Raw genomic sequence first — 14,580 nt, 5'->3', positions numbered from 1 at the left:
AAAAAAAACAAAAAACAATCTAATGTTATAAGAAATAAGCCTTGCATCTATGGTTGGGATTGGTGCTGCTTTCCAATGAGCCATTTATCACGCCTTAAACCGGAGGTGGGAGCTATCCAGGTCCTTTAAGCTGGGCTGTATAAACACAGTGTATCTGCTAAGTGAGTGGGGTGTATGGAGGCTGGCTTGTTGTTAGTGGCAACCCAATACACAAAAGGCTAGGACCTGTCACTGGCTGACCCTCAGTAATAAATCACTGTACCTCACCAAACCACCGCTACCATCATTACTGCAGCTCACACACACACACAGAAACACATGTAAAAATGGAAGCAACACTCTAAGCAACACAACGGCACCACCAGTGGGTTCCAAGACATTGTGCCGAATTATCCCTAATAAGTCAGACGGCCGCATCATGTAACTAAGAAACTGGCCCTCGGGTCACGGAGGCAAAGCTTGTTATTCTACTAGAGGCTGCAAAAGCTGCTTCCTCCAGCTATATATGTTGAATTCTGTCATCTTAATGTTAGTTATCGGCAAATGATACATATGTATATATATTTATCATTAATCAAAGTGCCTATCTTTACATTTTTCCTATGATTAAATTAGTGATGTTGTCTTCTTTACAATAAATTATGTGTTTTTCCTCTGTCTCTTTGCAACTTCACAGCACAAAGAACAAACATAGTAGAACAAACAACCAGAACAACAAGTTATACAAGGTCTAATTGTTTTTGTCGGTAATTGGCTTGGTTTCCACACGGTAAATAATTGGCAAGTTGTCGCAGCAATGGAACATCTCATAATGAATACACAACTATACAGTCAAAACTTTTTCAAAGAAAGGACTTTGAAGGCTACATTTCTTATCGCTACATAATGGGCAAACGAGAAAAAAGCTTTGGGTACCTCAGACCAAACAAACTGGCTCGCCCTGCCTCGTTCAACATCGCACACTCTTATATGGACTAGTATATTAGTGATTCAACATATTTTAATGTTTGTTGTGTGGAACCATAAAAAACTATATACAGTTTTGGCAAATCTTATTGGGATATAACCAAAGGAAACTAATTATAAGGAAACTTACCTGAACTGTGTTTCAAAGTTAGACGGTTATACTTTTGATCACTAGTCATGCTAGAGTGCACAATACTGTAAGTCCTTGCCCAATGAAGGAAGCAATAATAAAACACTAATCTCAAGTATTTCATTCATGCACAATCAAATAAATGGCCTCACATTTTTCCCCATTTCATTAATGTGAGGACATCTGGACCCCCCTAAGGAGTAACCTTATAATAAAAGAAATTTAAGAAACCCTTTACCCTGGCAGGCGAGCAGCATTTTTGTCCTTGTTCTTGTGTCCTAGACGACTTGTGGACTTGATGTAGAGGTGTCGGTGCAGCTCATCAATGAGTACAAGGTGGATGTTGAGCTTCTTGCTGTGCAGCTCCAGGCGCAGATCTCCAAGCCCTTCCACCTGCAACAGGGGGCCTTCCAAGGACTCCACGGCCGACACCTGCATATAGGACGACGTAACAGCCAATCACAGGTTGTCCTTCGCTGTACATTTCAACTGTCATAGTGTTTGACCTTTTGAGAGTTTTCTTCTGGCATTTGTCTTTACTGGATAGCCCACAGTAGAAAGGCACAGAAAAGACAGCGGAGAGAAAACACATGACAAAGATACCGGGACACCCCACCAAATGGTGAAAAACTATATTCAACTTATTCTGTGGCCAGTTCACAGAAGACTTCCATGGCCAGTGAAGAACAATCATCACACAACCAACATTGGAGGGTGGAGGTGGGAGTGCTGCACATTCACTGTTCCTTGTCTCCAAATCAATCTTACAGAAATAGGACAATTATATGTAGGAAAAAACACATAGAGGATCTCCACGGTGCACTATTGAATTATTACCCAACAATAACTGCTGTATGGGCTGTACAGAGACAATACATTCAATTTATCATCACACTAGCCTGTTACTCTGTTGGTAAAAAAATCTGCCCAAATCTAATGTGGTGTCTAATGGAAAGATGATTGTAATGACAGTCAAACTGGCCAGTCAGACCAGCTCTAGATCATTCCTTTTGAAACTGCACCTATTACTTCCAATGTAAATCAAGAATCCATACAGTAAGTCACTGTTCAGTCAAAGCATTATTTATCCCCATCATTCCCTTACATATATATATATATTAAGTTAGCCAGTCTTCAAGTTGCTTCAATTCAAACCCTTTTGTTTACAACTCAAAGAAAGGCTGCAATGTTGAAGCTTCACTCTATACAATGAGATGAACAACCACAATGGCACCCATTACGATTATTGTTAATTGATAGAATAAACTCTTAAAACCATTACTTAATAAAGTACCTTATTTTTAATTGACCTATGAATATATAATATATATATATAAATATATATATAAATATATAAATATAAAAAAAATATAAATATATATATATATATATATATATATATATATATATACACACATATATATATATATACACACACACACACACACTAATATGTACCAAAAAAAAATAGATTTCCTTCCAAAAAATGATATAAAGTGTCCTCATGCCCTCCTGAGTCACCGTCTGTATTTCACACATTCTCCCTCACTGCTTTCCTCTTCCCTCAGCTTTCATTAGCAGGAGCAGCAGCGGTTGTGTCATGTTTGCAACTAATAAATCTTAATGCCATTAAATGTGTGTGTGTGTGTGTGTGTGTATTTATGTGTATGCATGTGCATTACTGTGTGTTTTTCAAGCGCACTTATGGCCAGATGATAGCGCTGTGACTGATATTTGCATGACCCGGGCAGGGAGGAGAGGGAATGGGTAGCAGTGGGAGGGGAGGGGAGGGGAGGGGGAGGGAGGGGTGACGCTGGGCAGAGGGCATGGGTCAAGTGTGTGCTGATGCAAATGAGAGCCACATTAGTGACAAGATGAGCCAATGCGCTGCATGATCAGGGCCCCTTGGTGTAATGCAGCAGTGTACTGCGTGTCCTGTGTGTGTGTGTGTGTGTGTGTGTGTGTGTGTGTGTGTGTGTGTGTGTGTGTGTGTGTGTGTGTGTGTGTGTGTGTGTGTGTATATATAAACCTCCCAGATGTGTTTTTGTAGGATTATATGTGTAGGATGTTATGACTGTAAATCATTTAACACGTCTGTGTGTGTGTGGAGGGGGGGGGGGGCTGGTTAACATCATTAGGGGGCCGGGCCTGTCAGTGTAATGAGGGAGAGGAAGCCTCTAGTGAAATTGCTTGGAAGCAAGGGGGATTGTGAGAAGGATAGAGAACAAGAGTATGACAGGTTATCCCCTAGCTCAAAAAAAAGAAAGTTTTATGTGTGTGTGCACCTGGGTTTTGTGACACTACAGGAAAAAAGGAAATAAGAGAGAAGGATTCAGAAGAGGAGGGGAGAGAGGGGAGGAGAGGAGAGGAGAGGACACTTTCTGGAACCAAAGCCAGTATCGTTTTAACCAAACCCATGGGGTCTGAGACTGCCATTCAATAGCAGACAGAGAGCATAGTCGGAATTCTAATTGTCAACCCTTAGAGATAAGGCTCACATAAACCCACACGCACACACACACACACACACACACACACACACACACACACACACACACACACACACACACACACACACACACACACACAGTGTTGTGGAGAGCGAGAGACAGCGAGGGAGAGATAGAGAGGCGAGTTTATTCCTGGCTAGTCTACTCTTGCCACGTTACACAGCAAATATAATTTAAAAAAAAGATATATATACTGCATGAGTCAGTAAGCACAGAACCTTTTACAACTTTTTGTTAAAGAGAGATTGAAAGAGAGGGGAGAAATAGACTATAAGGCGAAAAGAAGCAACAGGAGGCGCGAGTGAAACGCGGGGAGTCGTTAATCTGACAGATGAGTGCTGTAATGAGTGACAGCATAATGGGAATAAACACTTCAGGGACTCTCAGAGAAGTGACACCGGCAGTATGATGTTACAGCGGAGAGACTCGGTGTTCCATATAAACCTCATCGCCATATTCAATGACATTAATCCTTTGGCCAGTTTTAAGTTAAGAGATTTGTTTCACACTCACACAGCTTTCAATACCTACTCTATATACATTTAGCAAGTTTGTGTGCAAGAACCAAGCAGGCATTTTCTTTATTTACCTTTTCAAAGAAAGGCAAAATTTAGAAACAAGAATATCACGGCTTTTATGAGTAAACAACGCCGTAACTTTTCCCACAATGCCATTGACTTGCAAACATCAACTCACTCAAGGGGCAACATACTCGGAGTATCCAGTATGAATGTGCTGTAATTAAATTCACTGCAAGAATTATTTTAGCTCACAAAGTTCATTTAGTGCATCACGTCAAAAGTGCAGGAAGTTAGAGTAAATATGAAAAGTTGGCGGACTTATTGTCGGTTCACAAACTGAAGCTAGGTGGGTATTATGTACTTTCAAAACATTTTTTTTTGTCAATTTGTATAATTTTAAAATTATACAAATTATTCTTTAATGTTGCTTATCCAGGCTTTATATGTTGCTTATTTAAAGTGGACTTTTTCCATAAATCATTTATTCATGCACTGCAAATGATATGTTGCCAAAGCAAAAGGTGGAATGAATGCATCCAATAGCATTCTGTTATGTAGAGGCGTATAAAATGCCCTTTAAAGTATGCTTTTTACATACCAATGAAAGTGCATTTCAAGTGAGCAAGACAGAGCCGAGGTGTCCAACTGACTTTGAACTTTCCACAACCTTTAAAAACACGCTGTACTGACGGAGCACAGGGGTAAAGGAAGGAAGTTCCACTTCTTTCCACCCACACACAGAGGATTCTTCATGGTCTTTTGGGAATACCATCATCCCTCTTCCCACCCCATCCTCTTCAGATAACCCCCATTTCAACAAACTAATTATGACCTGAAGTCTGAAGGAAGATGTGTTGGTGTGACAGAGAAGGGAGAGAGGAAGAGGAGGTAAAAGGAGAGGGATCAGAGAGCCGGGTTGTCTGGTCCTCAATCCCATCCCTTCGGCTCCCCTGCCAAGCATACAGCAAAACACACATCAAAAGAACAAGAGCACACGCAAACACACACACACACACACACACACACCTGCAGCGCCCTCACTGCACTTAGATGACGGTCTCTTGAAGTAAAAGAGTTGCACCCACTGGACCGTTAAAGCTAGAAAAATGATTCTTTAGAGGGATGAGAGCTTCCAGCAAATCAATCTTAGCATTAACACTTCACAGACAGTGGTGTTTATGTGTGTGCACTGTGCACACCATGGGTCTCAGAAGCACAGTGCCACCTCAGCTTTGCCCCATATGCATTAACATAAAGTATATCAATAGGTCCCCCCCCCCTTCAACTTCAAAAACAAGACAACAATCTGTTCCAATCTTATTGCTTACTATCAAACCAAACAGAATATATTTTGGTGACCAACTCGGTCAAGCAATTTCTTTTTGCTGCCCTTCCGTCTCTCTATCTAACACACACTCACACATCGTCGCCGGCCATTAGTCTACTCACCAGCATATCTGTGGCGTGAAGGTAGTGCTTGCTCGCCATATAGGCCTCCAGCCGTTGAGGCACCTGCTTGATGCTTTCGATTTCATCCAGCAGCTGGAGGACGTGCTTGTGCTCGATGCCCTCTATCCACAGCTTCCTCAGCTCATCCCTTTTGCAGTGGAGCAACATCTTACAGGACAGGAGGTTCTCCTTCACCTGCAGGAAAGAGGGAGTTAAAAACAAAAGAGTAGGACACAATACTATACCACCAGGCACGTTTGTAGGTGCAGCAGTACCAGTACACTAAAGAAAGACGGGAAAAAAGAAAAGCTGTTTTAATGAAAGCTGAAGGATTAGAAAAGTTCAAAGTTAGTCACACCTTACCTCTGAGTGCTCACCCATAAATGTGTCTTTACGGATTAAAGCTCCAATAAATAAATAAAAAAAATCACCTGTCATACAGTTTGCGTCAAGAACAGCTTTATAGTAAAGTATGGCTTCTCCTGATCTATTGTTTGAATAAAGTTGAATTTATGTGTGTTTTCTACCAAGGTCAAGAATCTGAAATGTTGAATGTCATGAGCTCGCAGTGAAGATAGAGTGATGCAGTTGCCACACTACAGAAAGCCACAGCTATAAAAAAAAAAAAAAAAAAAAAAAGGTCAATGAGAACCAGCCATCCCTAACATTACCTTTTTTTTTCCTGCAACAAACTGGATTTTCTGGCCAAACTTTGTCAAAGAAACTAGATTTCCAGAGACACAAAATAATGACTAAGGGTAATAAAGGCAACATTGATAATGTCAACTTAAATACCCCTAAAATGACTTGAAACCTTTTTTGAAACACTTAATTAACTGGCTTGCATTAAAACTTTTTTTAAAAGCTTTTTGTGACATACTGAGTAAGAGTACGCAAAGTACAGATGCAAATATAATAAACTAACGATGGCCAAATTCCATTCACTGGTGACTAGTAAAATATATAAGACATCATTTTAAGACAGAACAGAGCCAGCACACCATAGTTAAAGTTCAGTTTTATACTGATAAGAAAAAGTCTTTTTTTTACTGAATGTGTATTAGCTCGCCCATGGAAGGGACATTAAGACTTGACCTTTACATTTTCATTTTTTATTAACAAGTGTAATAGAGAAAATGATATCCAGAGGCCAAGGATTCTGACTTCAGCTGACGATTTTTAAGTAGGCAGCTTCCTTCTTGGGTGAAAAAAGGATTTGTGTTAATGAAGTCAGTCTTTTAGTCTTAGAAATTGAAATTGCCTTAAAAAGCGAGATAGGAAAGCCTTCGTGTATGAAGAGAGAAGTGAAAATGAATGAAAATGGTATTGTTTTGCTTTTAATGACACAGCTTAGAGTCGCTGCTTTGAAATCCATCGGAAATAATGTTAAGAATGAATTCTAGTAAAGGTTGCCCCCGAACCCTCCAGTGTCCATTTTTGTAAGTAAGTGTCTCATTTGACCTGTTTGATCTTGTTGCGGGAGCTGGTGATGCGCTCCGTGATGCTCTGGTAGGTCCTGATGGCGGTGGTAAGTTCGGCATAATGCTGAACTATCAGCTCATCTAAATCCCTGTCACATGTCTCAAAGGCTTCTTCCAGGCGACCCTTCTCCGTCTCCCTGTCCTGCACATCATCACTGCTGGACAGGGTCCTGCGTTGGGGTGAGAGAGAGAACAGAACGGTAGATTCAAGCTGATAACTAAATCCACATCATCGGTCTGGAAATGCCAATTACAAGCTGGGTTTGAGCAAAGTAGGAGCTTACGTAAAGCACTTGAAAGGTGAAGGAATAAAACTGACTTTGTGTGACAGCAAACCCTAAAGAGTCCGACAGCATGGCAACACGAACAGGTAAATTCAGGGCATGTAATCTGCACCTACCACCTGCTAAATACAGGGATGGCTGCGGCAGCTAAAATGTCAAGTCATCGGCCACCATGTCAGAAAGGTTTCCTTTGTATTAAGGTATTATTCAAAGTTCAAAATAGTCATGGATTAAGGTTTTCATGACATATTCCATATATTCCATACGTCCAGTGGCCTGTCACAGTGGCAGGTGAAGAAAAGATGTCAGACCCTGGGTACATTAATTCAACAGTAGCTTAAGAAGTGTTAAGTGTTGCCAGATCAGATTGCCACTTTCCAGCCCAATCACAACTGAAAAACCCGCCACAAGCTCATGTCAAACTGTAAAACCATTACATGTGAAAAATTAAAAAAAAAAAAATATATATATACCATTAGCATACAAAGCTTCATATCATGACAACCAAAGATAAATGCTAGATTAATAGTTTATTGCAACCCACAAAGAGTGCAGTCAGACAACCAAATACACAAATATAAGTTGACAATAGTGATTTTAAGGTGAGTAAGTCCTCCATTATCCCTAACAACAATTGAATACAACTCATGTCAATCTGGCAACACTGATCGTGGTGTTGTCAAGTAAAGCATCTTTTCACATATTTGGCAGTAAATTTGAGGCTGCTCATTTGATCCTCCTGGTAAAACAAAGTATTCCTTATTTATAGTTTAAATTAAACAGTTTCTTGTATAACTGAGGACCCACTGGAACACTTAGAAGGCCTGTGGGTATTCCTGGCCTCCACTTTGTAAACCCTCTAACTCTTTCCCATCATTTCCCTCTCTTCAAACGACTTTCACAGGAGGAAGTAAGGTTTTGTGACAGTTAATTACAGCTGTCAGAACCCGTTAGTCGCAGGTCACAGTGAGGTCACAGTGAGGTCACAGTGAGGTCACAGTGAGTGCCTCTCGTGTAATTCATATCTTTCTACATTTAAAAAGTTTTCGGTGATGTTTACATCCAAGCCAGGACACAAGCATCTGTGCTTCTACAAAATAAGAAGAGATAAAATAAGATAATCCTTTATTAGTCCCGCAGCGGGGAAATGTACAGGATTACAGCAGCATAGAGGATAGTGCAAACAAGAGACATAGTAAAAAAAACAGTAAAGATCAAAAATAAGTATTATAAATAAGCAAATGAGCAATAAAAAAAACAGTAAAGAATCCACAGTAACTGAAATATTATATATACAGACAGAAACTATTATAACTATAGTATTGCACAGTGTGTTAGTGTCATGTGGTCTGCTGGGAGCAGCAGCAGGAAGGAAGGACAGATCTCAAGTCAAAGTTCAAAATATTTAAGCATCTGTTGCTAAAAGAAAATCCAAAATCCAAGCTTGATGCACTCTGCAGAGCTAAACACAAAACACTGCTTTTTGGGACATGCATATTAGATGAGCTTCACATTTGTATGAGTCACATATAATAATAAAAAGAAAATCCAAAATCCAAGCTTGATGCACTCTGCAGAGCTAAACACAAAACACTGCTTTTTGGGACATGCATATTAGATGAGCTTCACATTTGCATGAGTCACATACTGAAGCCAATATTTAACATTTTCTTGTGCTCCAGAAATGAATAAAGATGTTATTAATATTAACATAAATGCACTCCATAAAGTAGTCATGCAAAGGTATGATCTCTATTTATTTTACATGCAATCAACAATGCAGGAAGGATGTTGCTATTGTAGCTTTAGCATAAAAGCTAGCTGTCAGCCCATCAGAGAGCAAATAAGAGCATAATTCATAATGTGTCTGACTTCTTATGAACATTATAAAGTGTGCATAATGAAGGTGACCCCCTCTCACCTGATGACGGAGATCAGGAGACCTGAAGGGTCTTTGTTTTTGCTGACTGCACTCCTGTATCGCCCTGTCTCGGCTGCCATTTCTTCCAGCTGCGGCACCCAAACAGGAAGAGAGAAGCAGGAAGTGAAGCGGAGGGCAAGGAACTCTGGGAGTTGTAGTTTCAGCGCGGGAAGAAGCTCTGACGTCAGTGGGGCACATTTACAAAATCACACATCACACATTTTAAGCAAATCTACTCTATTCTATTTTTTTTTTTAATTATAACATTTAATTGTAAAAAAAATATTTAAATAATCACATTTGAATTTTATCTTATTGTGAACTATGTATAATAATAATAATAATAATAATAATAATAATAATAATAATAATAATAATAATAATAATAATAATAATAATAATAATAATAATAATAATAATAATAATAATAATAATAAATCCTTTATTAGTCCCACAGCAGGGAAATTTAATTCATTTTAACCGATCCCAGAGGAGCAGTGGGCTGCTAAGAAGCCTGAGGAGCAACTTGGGGTTAGGTGTCTCGCTCAAGGACACCTCGGCATGTTGACTGTAGAGGCCGGGGTTTGAACCACCAACCTTGTGGTTGCAGGACGAGCGCTCTACCTCGTGAGCCACAGCGTATGATTAATTGATCTCCATTTTGAATGGAAAATTATGTTTCAAGGACAGTCAGACGATGATTCTGGTTGGTGATTAGGAATAATCTTATCTTAAATATATTTTTTGTATTCAATACAAATATCACAGGAAAAAAACAGTTTCATTTTAACATTTTCAAACCAGTCTTTTTGTGACTGATAAAGGAAAAAGGCTCAGCAGAGTAAAAGGAGGGAGACAGTGTGTGTCAGTGAGTTAATAGCCTTCCCCATTTAGAACATATAGCACTGGATTTGGCAGGGCTCTCCTGTGCTGTATCTCTGACAATCTGGGCTGTACCAATGAGAATGGGAGAGGGCATTGATTTCGGACCAAAGGGGGTCGATTCCCAGCAGCCGGGGTCCTGATTGATGCACTGGTGGACTGACGAGATAACATTGTGGGTGATCTTTGTGTCTCTTGCAACAACAAAAAAAAGAAACAATCGCTGTGTCATGCGGGGGCCACAGTTTTTCTTCTGAAGGCGCACAGCTTCTCAGGTCCAAGTTTAATTTTGAAGTTCTTATCACCTTTCCCTGCAGCCCGTGTCCCATCAGTCCAACTAATCTACAGGGCTTCTTTTCTCCAATAACGCAGCACCAAGGTTATTTCTTTCTGCTTGACGTGTGTTTGGACAGTAAGTGATTGCTTTAACTGGCTGACCTGTGTGTGGATTGAATACAAGGGCAATAAGGTTGTTGTAGGACATGCCTTTATGATCTGTTAAAATAGATCTAAATGCAAATGATGCATCTCAATTAATTTGTGTCCTTCATCTAAAGTTCAGTAAATAATATATAGAAGGCAACGTTTAAAGCACTTGAGATAAGAGTGCAGCCACTTTAAACAAAAAACTAAATTCATTCAACCCAAGAGTTTAAATACATAATGTGACAAAATGCGGCTCTCTAAGAAACTTCAGCTGATGATTAAGGTAGAGGAGCTCTATTAGCAAAAGCGTCCTTTTAAGCAGGTTCTTCACCTTGAATTTGGTTCTTGTGGTCATTTAATTATGCATCTCCTTGGTCTTGGGAATCTACTTTGATGTAGTATTTGGATTTTTATTAAGAGATGAGTCACTTTGAGTGTTTGATAATAGCCTTGATAATTATCGTGAGAGAAATATCACAGAAGATAAGATTTTTTGTCTAAAACACCCTATGGAAACAAAATGTTATCCATTGGTGACTGATATTTCTTTACTTGTTGCCATGGAAATGTGGTTAAGGGAAACGCATCGATTATGTGCCCTCTGGACTTTTCTTATAATGTTGAATTGGATCAAAGAAAACATCTTCCTCATATCTCCAACTTAAAGCACCACCTTAAAGATAAAGCACCAAACTCATTCTATATTTTTGGTCTCATCCCATTTCTTTAACAGACATGCTTGATTCCACTGATGTCTTCATTGAGTAGAAGCACTAAATTTTGCAGAGATGACAGAGAAATTAAATTAGATAAGGATTTATGGATGTCTAATGTGGAATCAACTCAAGCACCATAAGATCAGGCCAAAGTAAGAGTGATTGCCAAAAGCAATTATAATACATAAAGGTTAAAAGGATAACGCTTGATGAAAAAGTAAATATCCTCACTATAAACGTTTTAGGAACCAAGTAACAAAACATAAGTTTCCACACATCAGTTTTGGACATGCATGTAAGATGGTAATGATTTTAATGATTATATTCACATCATCACACAGGTTTCTGCAACATATGAAAATATGTCACTAAACATGCAGAACCCCCCCGCATATTACCCTTAATATAAATTTACTGCATCACCAAGCAGCATAAATGCTCAGTATCAAAGTCAGGAGTCAGTCTTAATAACCTCATATCATATTAAATATCATAAACAACAAGCAAGGCTGTCCCATAAGCACTGTAGTCAATACTGCCTGAGGCTTTACGTCCTAGGGGAATAACTACACGTTCTACCTCTTTATTAAATAATGTGTTAATGGTGGACTTGTTGTAGAGATGAGGAAACCCCCTCGGGGAAATCTGTCCATGACAATATGACAGCATTGAAACCATTTGATTACCTGTCATCTCAGAGAATCACAGAAAAAAGAAAAATCAACGTAACCTCAGGATCTGCATGTTTTTGACTGTGTTGTGTGATTAAATGTAAATACATAGATGTCTCTGTCCAAATTGGCTTTGAATCATAGCTCCAGGGCATGCAAACTAGCTCGTAATATTTGCACATACAACACAGTCAGCCATTGAGTTTTACATTAAAACATGTATTTGATAAAGGTCTTTATTGCATAAAATATTTGAATGTTAATTCCTCTGTGTATATGAAATTATTCAACAACATTACAGCATACACAACCACAATGAATTCTTAAAAGGGTTTTCATTGATTTATGCTTGCACAGCATTGCAACACAATACAGAAAATTCCCAAACACAAAAAATCAGCAGAAAGAAGCATAATAAAAAACTGTATTAGATTATTGTCTGCATGATATATTAAGTTTGGAGGATTATTCTTATGAACTGTCATTCCTCATAAAGTCCTCTCTCCTCGAGGCCTGTCAAATCTCCGGCTTCAATTTTTATTTCCTGCAAGGCTGTGTGCGCTTTCGAAATGGATTTTTCAAGGAATTATACGGCAAAGAAAACATAAGGTGAACAAAATAAATGGAAAACAAGAATTTATCTAAATCAATACATTTAAATCAATTAATACAATAATAATAATACTAGCATTAAAAGCAGAATCAAAACATTTGCAAACACAGTAGATAGTTTCAGACAGACTTTACTTCACTATCTTCTGTCTTTGATCATTTCCCTGTTTGCCTTGCCCCTCTGGATTGGTGTATTGCTTTTGCCTGGCTGCCTGCTGCTGACTGTAAGCCTCCTCACTACCATGTAAAGCCTTCTTTTATTACATTAGTTCTGCTTCATGAGTCTGCTTTCGGGTCCAAGAGCTGTCCACCCCAGTGGTGCTGACTGTAGGATTTTTTTTTTTTTTTTTTTTGTATTCCCCCATCCCCTCCACTGGGAGCAAGAGGACAGATTTAGAGAATGAATAGCAATACACTCATCGTGGAAAATGAAATCAGCTGCATTTTTTTTTTTGTTCACACATTAATTGCCATGATTAAATACTCTGCTACACAAATAACAATTACACACACTGGGAGATATAGCAGTAATGTGTTGATGAGTTTCAAATGGAGTGAGGAAAGACAACAATGGTGAGCAGAGACATGCCCCGTCGAAAAGTAGTTTAGACGCGATGGCTGGAAATTAAGATTGAGTGAGAGCTCAGCGGAGAAACCATCAACTCATGGCAGAGAGAGACAGCAGGATATGGAAATTGTTTGAGAACTTCAGTGTAAGTGGCTTGCATGGATTGTAAGGGATTGTGAAGAGTCAAGTGATGCCAGCAACAATGACAACTAAATATATTAGTGAAGAAGAAAATAAGAGCTTCAGGACACAACAATTGTCCCTCCTCTAACCTATTCTCAGGATGTTGGAACAGCTCTGAAGTTATGTTTCTACATCAGAATATGGCCACTGAACCTGGGCATGTCATGTGGTCTATATATTTCTTACAGCAGCCCCACCACCTCTGATAGCTTTCCCTTTGTAAATGTCCCAGTATGTGAGGATAATTAAGTGTGATATTATCTTATTTCTTATATATGGTCTTACTTCCGGCGCCGCACGAGTGGCAGCCTTTTACAGCAGCTCCTGCTCACCTCTGAGCTTTTCCTTTTGTAAATGTCCCCGTTGTGGGACTAATTAAATATTATCTTATCTTATTTCCCTCTCTAGTCACTCCACTTCTATTCTCAATGCAGATCTTTTAACATTTTAGGGGCTGTCTTTGCATTTCCTGTCAGATTTGACAACTTTTCCCTTAGTATATCACATTTACCTTCCCTCTAATTACTGTAATTTTGCTATTTTCTTTTCTTTTTTTGTAAGCCCAATTGTTCTTAAGGTGCGAGGCTATACACTGGCTAGGCCTATATGTTCATTCAAAGTATATTGTAGTGGCCAATTGTCCGAAAAATCCAAAAACAAACTTAAATGAAAGGGCCTCTGACGCACCATGGGTTTGTGGTTTACGCAGGCAAAGAGGTCAATGTCCAAACAGAATTCCGTGTTGCTGATGATTTATTTGGTCCAACAAAACAAGCAAACAAACAAAAGAGCAAAGGTAATCCTGTCACTGACTCTCTGGCTCTGATAAAAAACTATAGGCCCACCCCGGTGCATGCTGGTCCTATACCTCCCTCCTCCTATATGTAACCGCAGGTACCCACAGTGTTACCCAATTCAAAATAAATGACCAAACCCAAAAGTAAGTATACTAAACAACAACAAAAACATTATTAAACTAAACCAATGACCATCAATAGAAAAGCTATCTTAATAAATCAAACAATCTAACCTAAATAAGCAAACATCTAGAATAATTAAACAATATTGCTTATGCATGAAATAACTAAATACTAATATCCTATAAATAGCTCCTACATTACATTACATTACATTACATTACATTACAGTCATTTAGCAGACGCTTTTATCCAAAGCGACTTACAGGAAGTGTATTCAACATAGGTATTCAAGAGAACTACTAGTCACCAGAAGTCATAAGTGCATCTACTTTCTTAAACA

The 14,580-nt window shown here is 38.9% G+C and overlaps 1 protein-coding gene across 1 annotated transcript in view; it reads right to left on the bottom strand.

The window, feature by feature from the left end:
- The window catches only part of exoc4 (exocyst complex component 4), a 112,973-nt gene extending 103,603 nt beyond the window's left edge, over positions 1-9,370 (bottom strand). The window contains exons 1-4 of the mRNA XM_054624465.1: positions 9,263-9,370; positions 7,038-7,227; positions 5,577-5,771; positions 1,335-1,528 (exon numbers count right to left, since the gene is read on the bottom strand). Coding sequence (XP_054480440.1) covers positions 1,335-1,528; positions 5,577-5,771; positions 7,038-7,227; positions 9,263-9,342 — 659 coding nt within the window. The 5' untranslated portion in view covers positions 9,343-9,370. The remainder of the gene's footprint in view (positions 1-1,334; positions 1,529-5,576; positions 5,772-7,037; positions 7,228-9,262) is intronic.
- Between the last annotated feature and the right edge of the window lie 5,210 nt (positions 9,371-14,580).

This window comes from Anoplopoma fimbria, chromosome 23, assembly GCF_027596085.1.
Source record: "Anoplopoma fimbria isolate UVic2021 breed Golden Eagle Sablefish chromosome 23, Afim_UVic_2022, whole genome shotgun sequence".
Lineage (NCBI taxonomy): Eukaryota > Metazoa > Chordata > Actinopteri > Perciformes > Anoplopomatidae > Anoplopoma > Anoplopoma fimbria.
Note: the sequence above shows the minus strand (reverse complement) of the source record. Positions and strands in the feature narration are given on the sequence as shown.